The 25,913-nt window shown below is 38.1% G+C and overlaps 2 protein-coding genes across 5 annotated transcripts; both read right to left on the bottom strand.

Annotated features, from left to right (window-relative positions):
• Window positions 1-256: 256 nt before the first annotated feature.
• On the bottom strand, window positions 257-14,427 carry tmpoa (thymopoietin a). 3 transcript variants are annotated; one of them, XM_077234401.1, is made up of 15 exons: window positions 14,113-14,405; window positions 9,446-9,563; window positions 8,440-8,577; window positions 8,224-8,351; window positions 5,750-5,851; window positions 5,479-5,547; window positions 4,916-5,053; window positions 3,975-4,025; window positions 3,753-3,887; window positions 3,544-3,636; window positions 3,382-3,441; window positions 3,086-3,295; window positions 2,625-2,750; window positions 2,279-2,382; window positions 257-1,590 (listed from the first exon to the last, which is right to left on the bottom strand). In XM_077234401.1, the coding sequence occupies exons 1-15, from the start codon at window positions 14,347-14,349 to the stop codon at window positions 1,248-1,250; spliced, it is 2,052 nt and encodes a 683-aa protein (XP_077090516.1). In that variant the 5' UTR covers window positions 14,350-14,405; the 3' UTR covers window positions 257-1,247. The 3 variants fall into 3 exon arrangements, with proteins under 3 accessions (XP_077090516.1, XP_077090517.1, XP_077090518.1); XM_077234402.1 differs by lacking the exon at window positions 5,750-5,851 and having other exon boundaries at window positions 14,113-14,427; XM_077234403.1 differs by lacking the exons at window positions 2,625-2,750; window positions 3,086-3,295; window positions 3,382-3,441; ... (4 more) ...; window positions 5,479-5,547; window positions 5,750-5,851.
• A 270-nt stretch (window positions 14,428-14,697) lies between these two features.
• Window positions 14,698-25,771, bottom strand: strap (serine/threonine kinase receptor associated protein). 2 transcript variants are annotated; one of them, XM_077234400.1, is made up of 12 exons: window positions 25,688-25,771; window positions 25,272-25,309; window positions 24,375-25,183; window positions 24,093-24,217; window positions 23,816-23,951; window positions 23,641-23,722; window positions 22,876-22,948; window positions 22,651-22,750; window positions 22,401-22,538; window positions 22,143-22,279; window positions 21,089-21,238; window positions 14,698-15,383 (listed from the first exon to the last, which is right to left on the bottom strand). In XM_077234400.1, exons 4-12 carry the CDS (start codon window positions 24,202-24,204, stop codon window positions 15,322-15,324), a joined length of 990 nt encoding a protein of 329 aa, XP_077090515.1. In that variant the 5' UTR covers window positions 24,205-24,217; window positions 24,375-25,183; window positions 25,272-25,309; window positions 25,688-25,771; the 3' UTR covers window positions 14,698-15,321. The 2 variants fall into 2 exon arrangements, 1 of the variants encoding a protein (XP_077090515.1); XR_013205260.1 differs by lacking the exons at window positions 25,272-25,309; window positions 25,688-25,771 and having other exon boundaries at window positions 21,089-21,287; window positions 22,047-22,279; window positions 24,375-24,602.
• Between the last annotated feature and the right edge of the window lie 142 nt (window positions 25,772-25,913).

Here is a 25,913-nt window from a genome sequence, read left to right as displayed (position 1 = left end):
GGTGTGAGCTTATTTCGCACAGGAGTGCGTAGTGTAAGACGATTAAGCCATTCTATTCCTGGACCAGAGCATAGAGCCTTGCACCCTTATCCTTACCTATTCAAGATCAAAGTGAGGTCAGAATTTCCAATGCCTCTGTGAGGAACAGCAGTGCACCACAGAAAACCCTAAAGACAACACATTTAGTAGAGGGAACATTATAATAATTTAGGCCAAACATATAGACACTTAAAAAAAAAACAAGCCAACTGAAATGTAGATACGAGGTACAACGCTTTATTAAACCACATTCTGTCATTTACATAAAAAGTATCTGAACCCTCCCAGCTTTATCCCACAAATCCGCAGCACCTTATAATGTAAAATAAATACAGATTCAGAATACTAAATCAGCTTTTAAAGCAGAGTAAATGCCTTTATGATGGGCGGTTTACACATTGTCCAATTCTACCAATGTAATATATAAAGTATCAAGATCTTACAATGTTTATTAACCCAAATTTGTTTTCAAAGACATAAAAAAAAGTACTTTAAAATTTAATTGTGACAATTTATAGTGTATATATTCCAAATTTTAGTGTATGTATTCCAAATTTTAGCAAACAAATATAAGCATTTTAGATGCAAACTCTTTCAGTTGGTGTTAATAGGCTGTTCAAGTTAATTGCTGAAATGTTATGCTTTATAAAACCACATGGAATTCCAAGAACCTGAAATAACAAAAATGAACGGATTAAAATTATAATAAAAATATTAAAATTACATTATCTTCAGAATACATTGCAAAACAGTTTATTGAAAATATTTGTATTTCGACAACATGTACATAAATACTACATCAACTTTAAGATGGATACGGCACCTTTAAAGAGCTAGATGTGAAAATAAATGCAAAAATATTGTCACAAGTAGACACTAAATGTAGTTCACAAACAAAACAAGTGTATTTAGCCTTCAGCACTTCCATCTTATTTATGGACAGCACCATCATTAATTAGAAGAAAAAAACACAAACAAGACAAAGACAAAAAACGTGATTTTTAAACTTAAAACCAGGATTCATTCCTCTAAAGCAGTTCATCTCAAAGAGGGTATGATGGCAGAAAAAATAATTCAAAATCTGTGAGTTCCTGTCTTTGTATGAATATATAAAGATTGCAGGTAAAAGTCCACGTCTGCCGAATCAACAAAGGGAGGTACTAGCCGAGTATGATAAAGAGGGCAAAGACTTTTAAACCGTATGACGTTCATTTGCTAGTGCTATCATCGGCCCCGCTCTGCTTGAAGAGTCCAACCTCATTAGTCTCCATGGCCTGGTAGACAAAGAACAGGAATCCAGCGAGCGCACTCAGCAGCACAAGCTGCACCCACACCGGCAGGCTGCGCCGTGCTCTGGTCTTTACAGCAGGGGGCGCCGCAGGCCTTGAAGCCGCTAGAGGGACGGCGGACACACGTGGAACTGATCGGGTCTCTGTGTACGAAGAAGAGCTGGTTTCTCTGAACTCTGTGAGACGGACACGGGATTCGTCCAGCCATGTCTCACCCAGGGGCCGGCCAGCTGCTCCTCTGATTGGTCGGCGACAGGTGGCACTAGAAACACATTTGAAAACTATACATAACTCGAGACAGATTCTCTTAAAAAAAAGGGGGAATATTTTGAGAAGTACAACTAGTTTTAAAAAAGGTTTGCATATTTACTAAAAACGAAGGCAGTAATACTAAAATACAAGACAAAATGCAAAAACACTTACTTTCCCCCATACTTTTTTTTACTTTTACTACGGGAGACTTATCCGTTTTTTGTGTGTAGACAGTTTAAGACTTCCAAAAATTTACAATTTTAAGGGTCAATAACATGCATTTTATTTAGATTTATTAATTTACTAAACGTCTTTTAACAATATACTTTTATGACTAGGTGAGTTTGGTTTGGGTTGAATGTCATGAAATAAAAACCTAATGTTTATGAATTTAATAATTGAGTTACTGAGCGTACGCTCACATGCATTCATGTCTTAGGGGCAACACATGTTTAAATGTTATAAAATTTGGTATAAGGGCGAGTAAATGATGACAGAATTTTCATTTTTTGGGTGAATATCCCCTTTAAGAAAAGCTTTTGGGAAGAAAAAAAAACCCTGAATACTTTGTATTAAGTTGGAAAGCAAGAAGAAATGGGCAGTTCATTTAATGTCAATTTAATTCTTAATAATGTTTTGTGAGTCCGGTCCCTGGTGTTTGTTCAGTGCGAATGCTCGAAACAACTTCCCCTCCATACCTGATTCCAGTGGGAGTGCTGAGGTTTTCATTGGGAAAAATCTCTTTTAGCAGATCTCTCTCTACCGTCCTCGGGGTCTGATCAATGGCTGACACCTTTTCCACCTGCGCACAAAGACAAGAGCCAGAATGATGTGAACACTGAGGTGGGAAATCTAACACCATAAATCCTATAAAGTTCTGAAGATCCAGGTTTTCAGCTTTCATTTTAAAAACAAAAGAAAGAAAAACATGATATAACACCACAACCACGTATGACCCGAGGTCAACAAGTGTGTGAATCCCCCTAAGTTTCCTCATCACCATTATACACCTGTGGAGACACACCATACAGCTCATGAAATTACCATCTCCTTCTTTGGTGTCTCCGTCCGGCTGCTATCAAATCCTCGGACAGGAGTGATTTGGGAAAGGAAAGGGGTGATTTTGGACTGTCTTGTCTTGGGCTGGGTCTCTGGTGAGCCACAGCTCCCCTGATAAACCAAAAATGTAAATGATGGCTTTAAGCTTTAGTGATGACCCTGATAAATAGAAAATTATGTAACATTGTAACTAAAACCTAATACACGCTTTAAAAAATAACGGTTCCAAAAGGGGCATTTTGCAGCAATGCCAAAAAGAACCTCTCGGTTAACAGTTTTTAAAAGAACCATTTTTTCTTAGCGTGAAGAACATCTAAAGAGCTATTTTCCACTATAAAGAGCCTTTTGTCAAATGGAACCATCAATATCAATAAAGAATCTTTATTTTTAAGAGTGTACCATGTCATTAACAAATGTCCACAAATGAACAACTATAATCAGCAAACCTGGGAAAGGTCAAACGAGACACGAAGAGAGTCCTCCGGAGCCACACGGGAGTCCCTAAAAGAAAGCGAGTGTGATGGGAAAACCTCTCTTTGCCCATCGCAGGAAAGTGAAAGATGGCACCTCATGTCTGTCAAGGGTTTGGAATGTTTGTTCTGACTCAAATGAGGCCTTGAGTACTTCGATTCAGAGAAGGATTTGACTTCCTGAGCCTTCAGAGAAGAAACAAACTATTATGAGCTACTAAAATGAATGTTTATGTACATGTATAAACTATCCTTGCGTAGCTGATAAGTACCACAGGAGCTCGGCTTGGAGGTCTACAGCTCAGGATGTCCTGCATACCCTGGTCGTCCACCTGAGATTACGAAAATTTAAATGAAGACACTTGTTGCTGCATAAATATGCCTTGATTAGAGCTGAAAGCATTAACTAAAGATGGAAGTGTGTGGATCATCACCTCAACACAAGCAGTGTTAAGAAGGGAAACAAGCGGCTCTCGATTGGACTGTCTAATCGGAGGGGAAGTGATGTCAGTGGCATTCTCATCAAACTACAGAGAAACCACAAAAGACATTTGATTGATGCAAACAAATCAAACCAACACCATTAACACTACTGTATGTGAGGCTCTCATAGTCAAGTTAAGAGACATGGAAGATTTATGACCTTGTCAACAGGACTGACGTCATGTAAACTGGATATGGTGGACTGGTAAGAAGAGTTGTGATATTTTAGTGATTCTGACCAGTCAGTCGCAGACATGGTGGACCACTTTGAGGTTCTGGATTCTTTTGGCACTGCCTTTAAAATGACACCATAAGAAACACTATGGCATTAGAATATGACCTGAATCTTCATGTTTATGTGTGAGGTTTCTTCAGGACCTACCAAAGGATGTGCTTTTATCCTCACCAGAGGAACAGACACCTCCTTCAAATCCTATGAGACATGCGATTTCCAAACAAACAGATGAAAAAGAAACGGAAAAAAGAAAAGGTAAAAAGGATCAAAATATACTTCCAATGGTTCATTCTTACCGTGCGGTGCATTTCTATGTCCCATTCACGTATTGCTTAATATACTGGATACGATTATTTTAAAAAGTATTTTTACATTTAAAAAAGAAAAATATATTTTTCTCTCTTTTATTACAATTTCAAAATTAAGTGAACATGATGGTGAATATTAAATGATTTTGGGATTTTTCTTTGGCCATGTATATGGTTGCTGCAATTTTAACATAAATAACTGGCAATTTAAAAATATTCTTATTATTTTAAAATGACAACTCAAATAAACAATGTTTTTTGGGAATGCGGTTTTAAATGAGAAACATGGGGGAAAGCCCATAAATATATAACCAATTACACTTTCTATTTTGCTTTTATTGCATGGTATCCCTTCAATTAGCAAAAGCCATGATCATCCAGGAAGTGACATCAATTTTAGGGAGATTTAAATTTTCTTTGAATATGGCTTAAATATAAAAACTATTGATAAATTATAATACAAATTAACATTACCTAATATTGACACCTCAGACCTTCACTGAGCAATGGCTAATATTAGCTTCCTGATAGATGATGTATCCGGTTTTCAACATGGGGTAAACAATTAGCTTCTTTCAGAAAATAGATTCATAGAAATATTTCCTTAATGCAAAACAAGCATTTTTTGAATGTTAAAGTTTAAAAGATACTGCATGACACGGATGACCCTAATAACGCAACCATTTAGAAAGATTAATAATTTCACAAAGAACTTCAATAGTTATGTTTTTCATATCAAAACTGAAGTCTCCAAAGATAGTTTTTAAAGGAGAAAGACACCTTATCAGTGGCGGGAGCCTCGTTCAAATCAGGCCGAAACAAGCGGACTGGTGCGCTGCGTCGCTTCAGAGATTCAGTCTTAGACGAGAGCTGTGATGTCCTGTCTGTAAGCAAAGGTCTGGGCTCTTTTCTTGCTGCCTTTAATAGGAGGATAGAAGCGGGTTTTTGATGTCAGGCTAAAAATTTAGACCAAGGATGGGACACTTCAGTCCTGGAGGGCCACTGTCCTGCAGTGTTTAGCTCCAAACATGATATAAAACACCTGTCTGTAGCTTTATAGTAATCCTGAAGACATTAGGTGTTCGACTGCACAGACCGATCGGTGTATGGCATCAAAGTACAGCGAGAGTGATACGAAAGTATAAAGAGCCGCCTGGTCTCGCGGTGCTTTGATGTCATACACTGATCGGTCTGCTTCAAGCCAAACACACCTATTGACTAACTTGTTCAGGTGTGTTTGATTGGGGTTACAACTATACTCTGCAGGACAGTGGCCCTCCAGGACCAAAGTTTCCCATCCCTGATTTTGACCATTAGCGCTATGCTAGTGTCTGGCCACCTACCACATGTCCTGTTCTTCTCCTGTCTTGCAAAACAGGAAAGTACTCTGCTGATGAGAGCTCAGAGTTCTCCTGAAAACACCAGACATTCAAACAAACTTTGCTTACAATTGAGTCACAAAGTACGTTACGGCCTTTTGTGAACCAAACATAAGCTCAACCCAAGACTGTTCACCCATGTGCAAACCAAAACACGCCTTGTGTATATCCCAAATGTTACCACACCCAGAAACCAGGTGATGTTCATTAACAACAAAACCACAGATTGAGTTACGGTGTCGTCGCTGGCGGGAACCATCTGATCCAGCCTGTGAGAAGATCTCTTCAGCTTTCTCTTAACATTCAAAACCGGCCAATCTTCCTCCTCCTTATCCTCCTATACGTCACACAGCAAAAGATCTAGAACTTTCCATAGAGAAGCAAATGGCTTATCTGATCTCCACAGGAGGTATGACAACATTTAAATGTGGAGCGGTCATGTGACCACCTTAAGTTGGTCATATTTCTTCTACAGCAGGTGGTGCTGCTGAACTCTTACAAGATAATGGTGGGAAAATATGCAGGTGGGAACGTCACATGGGAAAAAACTGTTTGTATTAGAGACAAAAGAACTAATTCTATACACTAATGTGAGACAGCATGCGCTGCTTGTACTGTCTTAACAGCTTTTATGTGAGCAAAGTAGTAAGAAGTCTTTGAAGAGAGTATCCTACTGGCTAGTCATTTACAAGTGACCTAAACAAAGATCTTCGAGTTTACACAGAGATGTAAGACTGAGTAAAATCGCAGGAATGAGAAACCAAGTGTGTCCGGAGGAAAGGAGAGAATACAAAAATAAGAGAGGAGTAAAGTCTAGGCCAAGTCCAAGCTAAAATTAAAAAAAGAAGAAAAAAACGCAAGGGATACAAGACAGTGGGGGTGCTAACTGTAATTGAAATCATGTGAACCATCATATCTAGTCTTTTGCTTAACTTGAGAAAGATGAGATTTTTGGCAGGGCTGATTGATCAGCTGATACTAGACCATTTTGAGGTTATCAGCCTTCGATTAACTGTGCTTGCTTATCTGAAGTGGTACTTTGTCAATTTAAAAAACAATCACCATGGATGGATATTAAACTAATTGGCTCTCAAATATTATGTAAATGACTATGTGTGTGTACTGACATTCGTAATCCAATTTACTTCTGTAATGTAACGCATTTCCGAGTGAAATAGAAAAAATAATTAAAAAGATGGGTGAGACATTATTTTATATATCAGGGTTTGTTCAAATATGAAAAGTAAAGAGAGTTATGATGTTTTTGAAAGACGCCTCTTTTACTCACCAAGCCTGCATTTATTTGATCAGAAATACAGTAACAGGGTTTCTGCAGGTCTTATAAAGGTAAACTTCACGACTTTTTAAAGATCAAGTTAAGAGAATTTAAAGAATAAATTGAAGGGAACACAACGTCAATATGTTCTCTAAATGTAAATGTAAAAGGAGAAACACAATAAGTTGCATTAGCAAATACAACTAACAACAGATATCCATTACTGTTTCATTTATTTTACAAAACAGTAGCTTGAATACCTCTGCTCCCAATCACAAGATTCTGAAAATAACTTTTACTGTACCACCTGATCACACTGCAAAAAAGTGATATTCTTCCTCAGTATTGTCTTCCAGTGCAAATGTCTAAAGATCCTTAAAGGGATAGTTCACCCAAACATTAAAATTCTGTCAGTATATACTCACCCTCGTGTTGTTCCAAACCCGTAAGACTTTCCTTCATCTTCAGAACACAAATTAAGATATTTTTTATGAAATCTGAGAGCTGATCACTCCTCCATAGGCTTTGATGGGAAAGTGTGAAAAGCAAACCATTAATTTTGCGGCATTGGTAAGGCACTTTTACGTTTTCTCGTTAGTTTCTCAACATTCGGACATCCAGGAAATGCACACTTTAGAACCATTTTAAACACTACATCGAGACCCATCTGCGTCATCTTCTCGCGCATGCGTAATGGCGCTCTCGTGAACTCACGTCAGAGGCCCACACAGAAGAAAATGAATAATTGAATAAAGTCATTATTTTAGGGGGGGGTTTTTAGCACAAAAAGTATTCTCGTCACTTGATAAACTTAAGGTTGAGCCGCTGTAGTCACTTGGACTATTTTACCGATGTTTTTACTAACTTTCCTAGACCGGCAGAATTAAATTGCCTAGAAGTCTATGAAGGTGTGAGACAGCTCTCAGATTTTTTAACACAAATTAAAATTTTAAACACAAATTTGTGTAATTAACAAATATCAGCCAATGGGGTCAGAAAAATCTACTTAAATCAAAGGGACGTTTTCATAACTGACATTTGTTCTTGTTTTAAGAATAAACTCATTTGTTTGAATTTAAATGTATGTTGATTTAAAGACATTTAGATATTTGTATTGGAAAACAGGAAAAAAAAAACAGAGGAAGATTTTTTTTTTTGTGCAGTGCATCCAACATTTAATGCCATGACTTTATGAATTTAAGACTTTGTACTCAAATTGCAGAACTTTATAAGGCCTTATTCAGAGTACGGGCAAATTAAGACTTCTACAGCCTTTTTGAGCCCCTAAGAAACCCTATTTTGATACATTTTAAAATGTTATTTATTCCTGTAATGGCAAAGCTTTTCAGCAGCCATTACTCCAGTCTTCGGTGCCACATGATCCTTCAGAAATCAACGCATGGGCAAACATAATGCACAGGTTTTGCACTCACCCTGTTAAGCTGAATACTGCGTGTCCTGCTGGTCACTGGCGTTTTGCCTCGGCTCCTGACTGGTCTCTCCACAACTGGGATGGGTTCGGCCTCCACTTCCGGTTCGGGCACAAACACAGGGGCTGGGGCTACATATGACGAACAGGCAAGAGCGCATTTTGATGTATTAACTTCTATAAGAACATGGTTAAATAAAGGGATCTGTTTGTCTGTTACCTTCCTCCTTGTCGCTGTACTGGTCTGAGTCTGTGTTGCCATTCTGTCCGCCATCTGTCTGTGATGTTTCTGAGGGAGGAGGAGGACCCTGATCCAGCAGCTTCTGAAGCCTCTTCTCATACACCTTACGAGTTGACGCTGATGTGAAGACATTGTTTAGTGTTGATGTGAAAGCAGTAAAGTACTTCGGAGCATGACAAACATCATGGCTGAAATATATTGTTTCATTTAGAGGCGGATTCAAATGGAAATTTCTTTGTTGTCGTAAAAAAGTACTGTCGTATTCGTGACAAGCAGTGAGAAAGGCTGCCGCTTTATTTGAAGAGGTTTCCAATATCCATTTAAGGACACTATTAAAGCCAGAATTGCAAAAACATGCAAAGCTGGATGACTGATGAAACTGCTGATTTGCACCACGAGACAATTCGGATTATTCCAGAGACTAAAAGCTGTTTAGTTGCTGGTTTTGTGTTGAAAGAAAAGACAATATTTTTGTGTATACCGCATTTCATATTTCATGAGCTTTTTCATAATAAAGTCTATTTCAAGGGGTATTTCACATTCTCTTTCATGTAACATGAAAAAAGTTATTTCATGCCTTATTGCATGTATGTTTACATTTCATTGTACTCTATCCAGCATTTATTTAATTATATATTTGCTTATTAAATTCCTCCAGAAATTTGGGCTAGTCATTGTTTAAATAAATCTAAAATAAAAACAATGTATAAATACACACATATAAAACAACATATCCTATCACATACTGTTTCCATAGTGTTTTTGCAGTTTTAGGGAATATGAAGTCAGTTCTCCTCAGGTTCACACAGGCGATAACAGGTGTAGTTCACACATTAACTTTTATCAAAAAACATTGCAAACCAGAATTAATTGATTTAATTAAGATTTTTTTTAACCATATATGTATTGTTTTATTAATTTGTGTATGTTGTGATTTACGTCTTCACACTGCATAATTTGAGTTTAAATCTCAAAAGCGGCTTACCAACAATGGGTCCAGCATTCAGGCCATACTTCAGCAACAGGTCTTTCAAACCCTCATTGCTCAATTCAGTGACATCAACATCCTCTGGACGAACTTTGTCTGTTTTTCTGGTGGCTTTCTGTGAAGAAAAGTGTCACGTTATACATCATGCGGTTAATCATTTTCCATTTAGACGTCAAATTTTTCAAGAATGCACATTGCAGAGCTGTAATAAAACATGTTAAGATGACATCGCACCGTAAAGTATTTGAACTTGAAGAACAGGTGTCTAAATACACCCGACAGGCTCTTACACTGGAGCAAGTAGGGCTGTACCGGTGAGCCAGACAACCGCGCCACTACAGTGGCATGCAAAAAATATCTAAATATATAAACAAAAAAAAAATATATAATATTATGGTTGCAGTTTACGTGAGTATTGGGAAATTAGTTAAGTACAAAGCTTTGTTTGCAAAGGAAATAACATTTTAGAAACTAAATGTTATTTATTTCGCCAATAAGGAAACAACTGAAATCTTGACGAATTAGGATTAGGGTATAGAGGCCAAAAATGTGGTTTAACGGGATAGTTCACCCAAAAATTAATTCTGTCATCATTTACTCACCCTCATGCTGTTCCAAACCAAAAAAGACTTTTGTTCATCTTTGGAACACTTAGATCCAATATTCCAATATTTGGAACACGAAGTTCTTTAATGAAATCTGAGTGACTTCTTTCCCTCCTTTTAAAGCGGCGCAACTACCTCTTTTACACTTCTTTTACAAGTTCATAAAAAGATCGTAAAACTAATTTTACTAAATCACAAATTTTCTGAAGAGACACGATCGCTACATATGATGAAAAGATTTAATTACGGCGTTTATCCACCTTTAAACATTGATCAGTGAACATGAGCAGAAGCTGAAACGAACTAAGATACTCAAGTTTATATGCATTTACAGAGACGTATGTACAGGCGCATTTTACTACGCCAGTAATTCAGTTTCACTTTTACTGGGGCAAAGCAACACTAGTTTCTTGGATTAAGATTGCTCTCTATCAAACTTTTACTATCTTTGTCAGTTGCTTTGGAATATCGGGAGGAATTTGAAAAAAATAAAAGAGACAGGGCTGCTAATTTTCCCAGAAAAACGATTGCACGATTTGAATGAATGGTGTGGTGGCAAGAAACTACCCGATGTGTTATCTACCACCGTCACAGCCCTACTGTTCTGACACTTAAACTAGTTTAAAAGAAAATGTGAGGACATTCTTTACGTTCCCCATCCCATAACACACTATATACACTATTACTACACATGAAACAGCTCAGAGGCAACTAGGTGAGTTTAAAAACAATGTGCTTAGCATGCGATATGATACGATTTGGATAAACCAATAAGGTTAAATTAAGCAATGAAATGAAAAAATTCAATGCTTATGCAAAGTGCCACTGTGATAGTGCCATTAGTCTGAAGGCATAAACGCAAACTTTCAGACTGTGTGGGACAAGGCACGAACAATTCAAATCCAGCCACATTCCCTGGAGTCGAGCACTGCTCCACAAATGCAACCATGTGACCAAGGAGAAATGGCAAAAACAGTGAAGTGGAGAAGGAGAGAATGTATTACGAGGGGCAGGAGGAGATCATGAAGGCGTATGAGCTTTAGTGAGGGGCCTTCACCAGGTCTGATCTGGAACGCTGCCGACTCCAACTTTCAGAAATCACAGCATTCCAGCAGGAAGGAGGAGAAAACAAAACAAAAAACAACCTTTCCTCAGTCCACAGACAACACCCTCAAAACTTATACAGTTTTTGAGAACGTCAGACTCTTCATGTGCCTGTGAACAACATGGGTTTGATACAGATTGTTTTTTTTAGATTTAAATTAATATTCTGTAACAAAAACATTTGATTTAATCATTTCATTTTTAATTCTAATGCTTTTTCTTTTCTGACATTTTATGGTTCGAGAAGTTTTATGGGCCGTTGCGAAATTGGATATTCAATCTGGGAAGTGTCTTTCTACAGAAGCGATTCCAGATTGGGCAGTTCTCTAAATGTTTCAACTGCAGAAAAGGTGTTTCCGGGCAGGAAAGATGGCTTCAACTCCGGCCCTAAATTCCCTTGCTCAAACAGAGCCGGGGAGCGAAGAAATGCTGGACCGGTCTCGTTGAGCAATCTAATATCATTGCACTATAGTGCTCTTTATATCTAAATATAAAACTATGTGAGAGAGGGACCCAGCAAGTGGGAGAGAGAGTGAATCAACAGTTTCAATTTATTTCCAAAAAGGCAGTTAATGTGAGCTGCCGGTTTACTAGAATCACTCCTGGTAAAATAACAAAAGTGCCGCACTGTCTAAACAAACACGGGGATGTGCCATGTTATGTTTTAAAAAAAAAAAAAAAAGACTGGTTATAGTCAGGTAAATAAAAAACAACAACAACACAATAGTATTGTTACGCCACCGTTCGCTCTTCAAGCCTGTGGAAACAGACACCAGTTCGCCTGGCCGAGAACAGGCTGCAGAACACAAACCATTCTGGTGGAAAAGGGGTATGAGAGACCTATAATGTTAATTGTCATCTCTCTGGAAATTTGTAATAATGGGGCATGATGTTGCTGGTTACCCACAATTTGCCCGATTGTGGATTTCGCAGCACAGCTTGTAAACCAGTTTTATTTGAACACAAAAAAAACACGACCAACTCTGGTATAAAAAAAAACCTCACAATTCATTGAAGAGGTCACACATAAAATCAAACATCTATGGTCCACAATTTGTGTGTGTGTCATGCGTTTCTGAAAACTACTATCTGAGAGACAGCAACTTCAAAGAAGAATGCAAAGCACACACACATCTGGCAGCCGATGCACAAATTCCACTTCACAAGAAAGTATTTCCTCAATAAAGGGACCAAACCCACTATGAAAACAGCCTGCTCAATACATCTAAAAAGCACAGTACTTTGGTGGGTATGAAAAATATATACATTTTTTTACAGTATAAATAAGCCCTTCATACATGAAAATATTCACAGCTGCCGTTTAATTTTTAAGATGGGGGTCCCTTGCACAAAGTTTGGGAGTCTGCAGCATCTGAAATACTGAAAACAACTGATTTAAGCAATTTGTTTACCAACTTACAATAGTATTTCATACCTGATAAATATTTTACCCACTTACAATAGTATTTCATACCTGATAAATATGGAAAAATGAACTTTTTTATTGCTTTAGAAAATCACCTAGGCAGACTGTGTCGTGGAGATGAAGAGGTTAAAGACAGGGAAACACATGTACAGTAAGATTTCATAATGATAGGCCGCACTACCTCATTCACTGGCACTGGAATACAGAGAGGTGCCTTTAATCTCTGCTTTAACATAAAAAGTTGTCTGGGAGGAGGGGTTGGCTGAATAACCAGAACTAACTTGAAACATAGTATTCACTATGGAAAATGTATTAATGATGGCAACAATAGACCCATACCTGATATAACTGGCTAGCATTAAAAAATGATACTGCACACGGTTCATATTATGGGTTTATGAAATAGCTGTGTGGGTATTAAGAATTAGTAAGTAACACAGAGAAGTGGGGGGAGAAACACTCCCACTCCTCTATGAAACACCAGGTGTTTACTCACAGTAACATTTTTCAAGAATGCCAATAACCAGAAACATTATCAGGTTTAGACACAGATAAAAAGAAGTGCAAGATCAGTGTCCATTTTCTATTAAAATTACAATGGGATGCTATTTTCCACATTATGAATCTTTACTGAAGTGTTCATTCATTCAAGCTCAGATCTTTACTTTTCTGATGGACACGCCTAAAACAGATGTGTAACTGAGATATAAAATACAGCAAGATTTCCAGTACGTTATATTTACTCTAATTCATGTTTTGTTTTTTACAGATAACGGCATGGATTTTAAACACGTGAAGCTAATCCATTGAATCTGACGGATACATTTAAGCGGGAAACTGTCGCCCGGTAGTGATAGGAAGTCGGAATCGGTTCTTTCGAACAGCTAGTTTCAAAATCCGGTTTTAAAAATGCTTCGTTGTGCCAGACGTTCCAAATTACACGTTCTATTCTTTCAAATAAAGTGATAAACATCTTGCTAACATTACGTGTTTATTTATTCATAATTTCTTATATTTTAAGAGTGTTTATTGTCATTCCATGACCACCAGTTAGGTTTCTCACAGCTATGTTTCAGATCACATTGTGGATTCTCAACCCTCGGCTGAGAGTTTTGCATGTTTTAATAGAATGCTATTCATTTAAACCAAATATATTTAGGGAGTATGATTAAACTGATACAGTGCTTTCGTAACCACATCGTTCAGACAGGTTTTGTGATCTAGCTCAACTGATTCACAGAAATGATCCAACTCAAAATAACGATTCGCTCACGAACCGGACACCATTAGTAAAAGTTCGCCATGCCGGTTTGTTTTCATTTGCATGTGCAAACATCAGAGGTATGCCATTTATTTACTCTGATAATTGTAACCTCCGAACTTTAGTCCAACAAACAGAATTTTAGGAAATGCACGAATTGATGGCATTAAGAAAAAATCAATAACGCGAACTGCATCGGCTACATTTGATGCATTTTAAATGCAAAGCAAGTCACCAGCCAAAACAAAGCAAGCTTCTCCAAACCCACCCTGCCAGAGCGGCTCCTGTTGGAGATCACGGGGGATGGAGGCAGTTCCTCGTCGCTGGAGAAGACATCTGGAGAGCCGCTGCTCTTTTTGTTTTGCGCGGTCAGATTCTTCAAATACAGCTGCACGTACACATCCTTCCTCTGGTCGCCATTCGGCAAAGCCACATTATGGGCCAACAGCGCACTTTTGAGCTTATCTTTAGTGAGCACAGACGGGTCTTCCAGAAATTCCGACATTTCTATGTTGGCTTGAGCAGGACACTATCGCTGGCAGACTGATTTATTTTATGGGATCAGTGACCATCTTAGGAGAGAGACCCCTATTGGATGCGTTCCGCAGAAAGAAGCGCTCTGATTGGTTGTTATATCATTTAAAATCACTGGAGATAAATAGACTAGTTGAACCCATTGTTTACAATAGATTCACCTACTAACTTACTAAAAATTTAATTTGCATGTAAAAAATATTGCAAACAAAGAAAAAGATTGAGCTAGAAGTGTATGGGCAACAGAAGCGCAGCAAAGTTAAACGTTAGGCTTTGAAATTAGACTGCTATATGATCTAATACACACACAAAGATGATATAAGGTATGTCAACATTTTATTGGCCAAATGATGCAACGTATGTTGCAACCAAAGACAAATTTATTAAACAACTTAAGTCACTTTTAAGCTTTTCATGTTTACATATTTTCCAGGCTCTCATGGAAAACATTTACAAGTTCACACTACTATTGATAAACATTTGAACGTTCCTCAGGAGCACTTCCGCTGAGAGATGTCATCAAACTGAACATTGAGCTCTTGCAATAACAAACAAAATGTATTGAAAGCACACCGTTGTAACACCAAAACAAAAAAACAAAATCTTAACCAAAGTGATCACAGTGCTGCAGAAACCGACCACTTATGAAGGAGCTGACTGGTGTATCATGGGTATCAAAGAAAGAGCAGGCAGCTGGAGGGTTAGCATTTGCACTAGCACACTCAGCTCTACCGCCGTCTCCTGATGCTCATTTCCACAATGTGAATGTGCGAGTTGTTTCATCTCCACCCTCAAGTCATGCTCGGCAGTGCAGTCCGTCTCAAGTGAAGAAGGGTGGTGGCACAGCACTCTGCTGGGGTGTGGTTTCCTTGACCCATCCCATCCCCTGACCTCTCCCGTGACCTCTCCTCCTTTGCCTTGTTGTCTCCCTCTCTTTCCCAACTCAGGCCTTGATCTCAGCAGGAGGGCAGTACAGCACTTCAGAGTTCTCTGACGACAGCTCCTCTGAAAGGGACAGACAGGTTTTAGTGTAGGATAACGAATCTGACACAAGGCAACAAATGAAGCCTACTCCTATGGGAACTTATTATCACCAGGGAATAAAAATAAGGTCACACTTTACATTAGGGTCCAATTCTCACTATTAATTAACTATTAACTGTGACTTGCCTCAATAATCTCCTGATAACTGCTTGTAAACAGTAAGGTAGTTCAGTTTAGGTATTGTGTAGGATTAAGGGATGTAGAATATGGTCTTTATTAAGTACTAATAAACAGCCGATATCCTAGTAATATGCAAGGCAAGGCAAGTTTATTTATATAGCACATTTCATACACGGTGGTAATTCAAAGTGCTTTACATAGAAGAAATTAAAATAATCAAAAGAAAATCAGAGTAATTTAAACAGTTTTGAATAAAAAAACAAAAATACAATACAGTATAAACAGTCGGACAAACAGTGGCACAGTGCTCATTCAGTAAATGCACAGCTAAACAGAAGTGTTTTGAGTCTGGATTTGAATGTGACTACTGTAGGAGCACATCTGATCTCTTCTGGAAGCTGGTTCCAGCTGCGGCTGGCATAATAGCTAAAAGCAGACTCGCCATGCTTAGAGTGAACCCTTGGTATTTCTAGCTGATGTGATCCTAATGATCTGAGTGACCTGTTGGGTTTATATTCAGTGAGCATATCTGCAATGTATTGTAGTAGGGATTTATATACCAGTAATAATACTTTAAAAACAATCCTATATGTAACTGGTAGCCACTGTAAAGACCTGAGGACTGGTGTGATATGTTCATATTTTCTGGTTCTGCTCAGAATCCTAGCAGCAGCGTTCTGTATGAGCTGCAACTGTCTTATGGTCTTTTTGGGAAGGCCAGTGAGAAGTCCATTACAATAATCCACCCTACTGGTGATGAAAGCATGCACAAGTTTCTCTAAGTCTTGACTGGAAACAAAGCATCTAATTCTTGCAATATTTTTCAGGTGATATTATGCTGATTTAGTTATTGCTTTGACATGACTACTGAAACTAAGGTCTGACTCTAGAGACACACCAAGATTCCTGACTTGATTTTTAGTTGTTTGACCCCTAGAATGAAGGTATGCATTCACCTTGAGAACTTCATCAACTTCAGTTTTGTCTTTGTTTAACTGAAGAAAGTTTTGGCACATCCAATTGTTTACTTCATCAATGCATTGGAACAGAGAGTTAATGGGGCTGTAATCGTTAGGCAATAGGGCTAAGTAGATCTGTGTGTCGTCTGCATAGCTGTGGTAAGCGATTTGGTTATTTCTCATTATTTGGCTCATTGGGAGCATGTACAGGTTGAATAGGAGTGGCGCAAGAATTGAGCCTTGAGGGACTCCGCATGTCATGGGTGTCCACTCAGACTTATGATCTCCAATACTCACATAATAACCTCACCCTCCTAAGTATGACCTGAACCATTTTAGGACTATCCCGGAAAGCCCGAACCAATTTTCCAGCCTGTCAAGAAGTATGTTGTGATCGACAGTGTCAAATGCAGCTCTGAGGTCGAGTAGTACCAGCACTGATAATTTGCCTGTATCAGTATTTAAGCGAATATCGTTTATTATCTTTATGAGCGCGGTCTCTGACAATTTTCAATCTGGTTTCCGATCGCATCACAGCACAAAGTATCCATTTGAGCTTAAGAATTTGTTCAGCGGATTAAAAACAACTTTTTCAATGATCTTGTCTGTGAAAGGAAGATTTGAGATCGGTCTATAGTTGTTTAATATGGTCTTATCCAGATTGCTTTTTTTCAGGAGGGGCTTGACAACTGCAGTTTTCAGGGAGTTCGGAAAACTCCCAGAGAGAAGTGAAGTAGGGGTGGGCGATATAGCCTCACAATTATATCACGATATTTCAAGAATATTTGCGATAATGATATTTATGAAGATATAGACATTTTTTTTGTTTTTGTTGAAAATTTTCTTATTATGTTTATCTCGCCTAAATGTTTGCTCTCTCATTGCGTTTTTACAATGTGGTAATTTTGTTGTTAAGAGTTTACACAACACAAGGAAGCTTGATTTCAATCTTTGAATTAAATGTTAAATGTGTGTAGGTCTAACACCAGTATTCAGAAAAACTACAGAAACATAATAAAGTAATCAAATGTAAAATAACACATAGTCTTTTAGTTCTGTTTCCTGATTAAATTAAAATACAAAGGCTAATAATTCTCATTCACTACAATTAAAGCTATCTTTTGTTGTTTTGACGACAACATTAATGACATACGCATAGCCTATGGCTGCTGTCACTTTTACAGCTAGTGCACGGATCCATTGCTGTTTTCATTATACTGTCTGTCACACTGTCACATGCGTTTTATACATAACCGACTGTGTTTATGAGTATACTTACCAAGACCGGAAGTTTTACACAATTTTGCGTTTTTCCCCCCATTAAAGCGTTATAATCCACGAAAAATAACTAGTTTCTCGCGAGCTGTAGCCTACTCTATGTATGCACGCAGTGCAACTCTCTCAGAGAGTGCGCGAGTAGCTTACTGGATAGTTTAAAACCGCTTGAATGTTTAAACTGATAAGAATTAAGAAGACTTGAAAATGATAAACTTTAGTTACGATGCACTGATGGCCCGATTGTGCAAGAGACCATTCAGTCATGTCCCGACTCCTAAACGCGCGCGCGAGAGAAGAAGCGCGTCGGCAGCCCCGCTGAACACTCAAGCTGTTTATGAAATTGCTAAATCGTCATCGGAGGCTGACAGGCTGCTCTCGCGCTCAGACAGGTGTTGTTGTTGTGCGTGCTAGGGAACGTAAATGCGCCATACGTCATTGCGTCGATATATCATTGATATCGCGATATGACACTTTTTTTTATCATGTAAAAATTTATACCGGTATTATCGTGGACGGTATGATATGGCACACCCCTAAAGTGAAGCATTTACCACTTCTAGGAGATCTGCTTCAAACAGTTAAACACACTTTTGAAGAAAGATGTGGGAAGTGCGTCAAGAGCACAGGTTGATGGTTTAAGGTGCTGTACAGTATCTTCCAAAATTTTGCCATCAATTTCTTCGAAATCAGACAGTAACTCTACTTTCTCAGGTTGCGGTATGATCTGTCTGGCCCCAGTGCAATTCAAGGATGAGCTGATCACATTTCTGATATTATTGATTTTCTCAGAGAAGAAGGAAGCAAACTCACTGCACTTGCTCACTGAGAGTATTTCTCTGGGAATCTGGCTTGGGGGGTTTGTCAGTCTCTCTACAGTAGCAAAAAGAGTGCGTGTGTTTAAGTTACTGTTTATAATATTTGAGAAAAAAGCCTGTCTAGCTTTGCCTAGTTCCATATTGAAAGCATGGATGCGGTCTTTGTAGATGTTATAATGGACTACAAGTTTTGTCTTCCGCCACATGCGCTCTGCTTGTCTGCATTGTCTTTTCATATTTTGCACTACTGTTGAGTTTCTCCAAGGTTCTTTTTGTCTGCCACTCTTCCTGACTTTCACAGGAGCAATATCATCAATTACACTTACCTTTTGAGTTAAAAGAATCAAGGAGAAAATCAACAGAGTCAGCAGATATGCTTGGTGTTAAAGATATAGCCTTCATAAAAAGTGCACTAGTGTTCTCATTTAAGCATCTCTTCTTGACAGACACAGATCTAGCTTTAATGGCAGGAGAGATCAATATATCAAAGAAAATACAGAAATGATCAGACAGTGCTACATTCTTAATAACAATCGATGAAATATTTAGACCCTTACTGATAATCTAGAGTGTGTCCACGATTATGTGTGGGTCCATGTACATGCTGAGTCAAATCAAAGTATTTAAAACAGTTATGATTTCTTTTGCCATATTGGTTTCTGCACTATGTGAATGTTAAAATCTCCAGCAATGGCAGAACAGTCAAATTCAGAGGAAATTGTTGATAACAGTTCTGTAAAGTCCTCAGCAAAGACTGGAGAGTATTTTGGAGGCCTGTAAATAATAAGTAAAATTCGTGGAGCACCTTTTAACAATACCCAGATATTCAAAAGACGTGTAATTACCAAATGATATTTGCTTACATTGATAGAAATCTTTAAAAATGCATGCTAATAAGCAACTAGTTAATAGTGAGAATTGAACCTAAACTAATGTGTTACCAAAAATGAAACGTAATTGTGAGTTTATAGAAAATAATGTTCAATTCTGACTTAAGATAAGTTGCAATGACCTTTTTTATTTAATTTGTTTTTATTCCATGCCGGAAACAAACTCCCATATATTCCTGACCTTCAAAAAGGAAAATCCCTGACAACCAAATAATATGATATGGAGTTCACTCGAACCACAATGAGCATGAGGCATTTTCGATTCATTCTCATTAAGGTAGGATCATGCCAGGTATTGTAGATGTTTGTGGAGCTGAGAGCGCATTTCTTCTTGCAAATGAGAGTCAATTGCTTAAGTGAAGCCAGTGACATCTGTCATAAGTGTTTCACAATCTGCCCATAGTTGCTGGATTTAGTGCTTATTTTCCTATATTGCAAGCTTTTATTCTGAAAGACATTAATAGGGGTGTATTAAACTGACAATGTATGAATACTTTAAGATTTTAGAAATAAAGTGCATCTTTTTGAATCATGCATTTATATACATGCTAATAGGGCAGCACATTTTGGTGGAAATCTAATTACGATAAATAAAAATAATAATAATTAAAAAGCTACAAGTTTGCTCTGCTTGTTAGTTGGGCTAAACAATTTGTCCTAAAACAAATGTAAAATTGTAAAACTTACATTTAAGGCTGTCCCTATTCAATGTTAAAGCATCAAGATTTTTAATTGGGCAGAAAACCACAGAGAGCACTTAAAATAAGGGTACAAATGTCAGTTCCCGGAGGGCCCCAGCCATGCAGAGCTTAGGCCTCGTTCACACTGCAAGGGCTTAATTCTCAATTCCGATTTTTTGAAAAAAATCAATTTTTTTGCAAGGCCGTTCACATTTCCAATTAAATGCGACCTTTATTGATCTCCTGTGTGAACGTGAAATGACCCAGAAGTGACCCACATGCGCAGAAGAGTACTCAACGGTCAAAGACGTCACTTGTTGTTTTGGGAAGTAGCTAAACATGGCCTGAATAGAGCTGTCCCCCCAAATATTAGGCAAGGCATCTTATCTCCTCATTCCCGCCTACTTCAACGCAGAATTACGACGTTTATCCATATCAATGACGTGCGGGTCGGATACATGTGACCTGGCCGTTCAGATTGAAGTCGCATTTCTAAAGATCGGATACATATCGGATTTGGACCACATACCCAAGTGGCCTGGGTCGCATTTGAAAAGATCGGATCTGTGTCGTTCAGACTGTCATGAAAAGATCAGATACAGGTCGCATAGGGGCAAAAAAATCGGAATTGGGTCGTTTCAGCCTGCAGTGTGAACGTAGCCTTAATTCCAACACACATACCTGTAGTTTTCAAACAAGCCTTAAGGACTTGATTAGCTGGATCAGGAGCATTTAATTAGGGTTGAAACTAAACTCTGCAGGGCCGTGGCCCTCCAAGAATTGAGTTTTGAATCCTTGTCTAAAAATTTATATTTTGCTGACAACAATTTATTTCGATAGATAGTGCAGCCTTCCATGCCAACTTTCTTGACTGTGTATTGAAACAGTTAGGTAAAAATCTAGTCAATATCTATGTGAACTCACCAGGCAGGACACATTTCCACAGGCCGTATGTTTTCCCTACAGCCGTCTGCCACAGACGCAGAGTGCCGTCCTCTGAGCCACTGGCATACAGCTCTCCATCAGGGCTAAACCGCACACAGTGAATGGGCCCGAAGTGACCCTTATATGACTCTGAAAAAGAGACTTGGTTAAATGCAATACATTTTCTCATATGTATTTTCTCGTTATTTCATCTGACTCCATAAATGAAAAAGGTTTTAATGATATCTGTGATCATTAAATGTGAGCGAATGTTTTACTATTCTTTTAAAATCTTGAATGAAAATAATGTCAAAGTCAATTAGAATAATCAAATGTCACAATTTAATATGTCAGGTAAATGTATCATTACAATTTCATAACCAATTCAAAGATAATCAATGCAAAACATCAAATGCTCTAGAACAAAGAGGAAAAGTTTACCCGACAAGAAATGCGTGAGGCACGGGCCGATCTCAGATATAGAAAAGGCCCTGAGCTCTCGCTGCGTTTCATTATATACCCAGACCTCATTTCAAATCTAAACATCATTCAGTCAGATGGTCAGAAGGTGTTAACTCAAAGACACACCCTCCAGTATTGGAGGGTGTGGAAGATATTTCTAAACATCCTAAGAACTTTATCACCTTTTGGTTTACTTCTTTGGGAATGAGACATTTGTACCAGTCACACCGAGACATTTCAAATAATACCAAACATGTATAAACCTTGATGATAATCATTCACATTAAACCATTTAGATTCTTTTGTGAGTTTGGGAGATCTCTGCCAGGATGAAGAATGGGGTAGAGAAATGTAGATTAGGATGAGGGAGGTGAGACCTTCGTCTCAATAGTGCATGACGGGGAGTTCAAATGTTAATTTCCTTTGTTTTCTCAAAGAGTGGCCCTCTCTTAAAGTCCTTCCAGTTTTTCCAGTCTTACACAAGCAAGAACACTACATATATATTCATGAGCCAATCTATACTAAGCTTTATGTTTTTTCATACAGCAGTTTATTACATTAATTTAAACTTAATTAGCGCCTACGCTCCTACCCATTTCCTCTTTGGTGGTGTAGTCATATTTATAAAGCTTGAAGTCATCTCCTCCAGCCACAAAGAAGTCTTTATCAGGATGCAGTGAGGCAGAGTGAATAGAGGCAGGGGCGTCCACAGTCTTAATCAGATCCAAACTGTAAGTAAAAGACAACAGATTGACATGATCAGTTCTCCATACATTTTAAGGACATGTTTTTTGTCCAACTCAGTCCTCAAGGTAATATTTGCATAATAGGACAGCTTGTAGCCGTCTACCTGTGGGCGTTGTAGAAGCCGATGGTTCTCCCATACGTGATGACCAGAATCTCCCCATCAGGAATGTACTCCATGCTGGTGACAGAGGCATCAAACGATAGAGTATGCACTGCCTCCTGTGTGTTCTTGTCCCAAAGTCTACAAATGAAAGACAACACAACCTCAGAAAAACTCAGAACGCAAAACGTTCGGGTTCTATTATGCAATGTACAGTTCAAAGACTTTGTCCATTACCATTAAGGACACTCACCTGATAGTTTTGTCATCAGCAGCCGAGAGAATCTGTTGGTCATTGTTACACCACAGAGCTTTCTTTATGGCAGAGGTGTGGCCTGCAATCTCCTGGGGATCTGCATTACAAATGCCATATAGCCTTATGCGCTATTTCATCTAGTAGAATTTATGACAGGAATTGAATTTTGGAAATTGATTTGATATCAAAACAAATCATTTAAAAAAAAGTCACTCTACATACCTGCTTCAGGTTTGCTGAGGTCATAGATGCGCAGTACTTTATCATTCCCTCCAGTCAGGAGAAAGTTACTGTCCTGTTGATTCAACATACGCTGGTAAAAACTCTTAATTTGGCAAAACAGCTCTGCACAAGTAACACAGACGGTTTGAGGTGACATCACTTAGACATAATCAATGTTGTGATTATCTTGTAGTTGCGTGCATAGTCTGGGTTATGGAGCTCAGAAAACATCTCGATGTTGATCAGCTTTAGATTTCAGAATTTTTGTATTTGAAATGGCTCAAAAGAGTAAATTTTCAGAGGGACCACTATTTTATTCTAGTAGATTTAAAATGTTGAATGCAAGACGTAAAACAAGTAAAATATAGTTAAATAATGTTTTTCACTTAATATTTTTTATTTATTTAGCAATTTGCATACACAACTGTTCAAAAGTTTGGGGTAAGTAGTTTAAAAAAAAAGTTTTTAAGTCTCTTGTGCTTACTAAGGCTGCATTTATTCAATCAAAAATACATTAAAAACAGTAATATTGTGAAATAATGACAATTTAAAATAATTGGTTTCTATTGTAATATATTATTACAATTTAAAATAACTTTGCTAATTGAATATACTTTAAAATGTACTTTATTCCAGTGATGGTAAAGCTGAATTTTCAGCAATCATTACTGCAGTCTTCAGTGTCACATGATCCTTCAGAAATCATTCTAATATGCTGATTTGGACCTGTTGTGAACATCTGGCTCTGTCCATCATAAGTCTTACCTGTGTAAAGTTCACAGATTTCACAATGTGCTTGTGCGCCAGGGTGAGGACCTCATCTCCAGTGACAGCATCCCATACCTTTCTGTCAGATTCAAATAAATAAATACAAAATGTAAAATAATATTTAACCAATAGCATTTCACCCATTTCACATTTTGTTACTATTTGTACTTACGCTGTAAAATCTGCAGCGGCCGTAGCTGCTTTTGTAGCTTCTTTATTTAAAGTGGCACCCCAGACAGCACCTTTGTGACCCAAGAACGTCCCAATCCAGTCCCCTGTGTCTCCCTGGCGCAACATAGGTTTGCCATCTGCAATTTTTTTGCCAAAACAAACTTTCAGACCTATCTGACAGCAATTTCTCCTAAATGATGACTCTTTATGCTCACTGCCCAGGAAAGAGATCCGGATTACTGTCAAGGGTTGATTTTAAGATTCAAGAATAGACATACCTTTACAAGCACTAATAAGGAAATATCCATAAGGAGTTATTCCACTGAACGCCAGATCCACAACAGGTCTGGTATGGCCAGAACAGGTGAGAGGAGTCTGTCTCATAGCCATACTTACAGGATTCCTATAAAGATGAGAAAATACATATGCATTTTTTACTCAGACACAGCCACACATTTATCAAAAATCAAGTAAATACCTAAAAGAAAAACAACAACGTTGTGAATAGAACAGATGTGCTGGCTAACTCAAGCATGGCTAGCCATGAATTCAATCATTACCTTGCAAAGACAACAAAACAACGACACACTCCAGTACTTTGTGGCCAGATTCCGTGTCGGGGAGGATTGTGGAGCTCACAGCTGCACTCCCAGCTACAGTGCTGTGCCACCAGCTACACGAGGTGTGTGTGAGTGTAAGTGGGTAAGCTAAACTAGAGCCCTCGCTAACGCTACAGGAACATAATGGAAGTGTGGAAACCGGACATCATTTCCGGCCCGCGACGCTACAGTATTGGTCAGAATCGTGTCACGTGACGCACTACTATCGTCGCTTCGAGAAGCTATTGTACACTGGAGCTTAATATTACATGTTAAGTGTATGCTAATTGCTAACACGTAATGTGATATGTTGTATGTTTTTGTTGTAATATAAAAGATTTTGGGTTAGGTCTTTAACATGAGAATATTTTTCAGTATTATGAGATACGAACTCCAAATTACGAGAAACGTATCATTATGAGATCAATATTAAGTTTATCAATATTTTGAATGATGATATAATTGATATGTGGCTAAAAAAAATCCGCCAAGTAACTGAGCCACGGAGCGCCTCGTGTAAGAACATCCATTCAGGATAAAATTAGAACTGCGCTACTGTTTTTTGTTTTGTTTTTTTAGATACAGTGTTCACAACATCTACAGCTGGAAAGGTTGCGGAGAGAAATGCTTTACATACAGACATCCAGATGGAAAAATATGCGTCCGAGGCGAGCCTCACTGTTTTAAAGGTCTGATGTGATGTTACCTCCTCCAATGATAACAAATTTACATGATGTGATGTCATGATGATCTCAGTGTCATGGGACCGACTGTAAAAAAAAAATACATCATACACATACCTGTTTTAAAGGGATAACGTTGGCTCGCCCAAAAATGAAAATTCTTTGATTTACTCACCCTCAATGGTGTATGAACCCTGTATGAATTTCTTTCTTCTGCTGAACACAAAAGAATATATTTTGAGTAGTAAATTATATAATTTTTGGGTAGACTATCCCTTTAAAGTCCGGGGAGAAATTTCTGGAAAGATATGCTATATGGATGGATGGATGGATAGATAGATTTATTTGTTGTTTACCTACTTTGACAGAAAAGAAAAATATATTTATTCAATTTACTTTAAAGTTACATCAATCTGAAATATTCAAAATCACTGTAATGCTTTTGATTGCCATCAATCAAAGGTTGCTACAGATCTTACACAATTTTATCACTCTAAAAATCTTGCTAAAAGCCATTTAGGATGAACATATACAGTAAGCACACATTTTCATGACTGGAAAACAGAAAAGCAAACACGGACGCCTCTCTACCTGCGCATTATCTTAGTGACACTGTAATGCTGAAAGCTAGATGCAAAGCAGTGTGAGTCATATAGTACCAGCATGCACCGCGACAGGCTCTAACACACAGGGGTGGGAGATCATCTGATACTCTGAGAAGTCCGAATCATTCCAGCGAATCTGTTCGTTCGCATAATTCACTTTGGTGAACCGGTTCAAAAGCTGATTCACTTTTTTTTTTATAAATCATCGCTCC

The sequence above is a fragment of the Siphateles boraxobius genome, unplaced genomic scaffold (assembly GCF_051911475.1).
Source record: "Siphateles boraxobius isolate OS27281-9 unplaced genomic scaffold, OSU_SipBor_1 19, whole genome shotgun sequence".
NCBI lineage: Eukaryota > Metazoa > Chordata > Actinopteri > Cypriniformes > Leuciscidae > Siphateles > Siphateles boraxobius.
The sequence above is the reverse complement of the archived record's forward strand: the minus strand, read 5'-3'. Positions and strand labels throughout refer to the sequence as shown.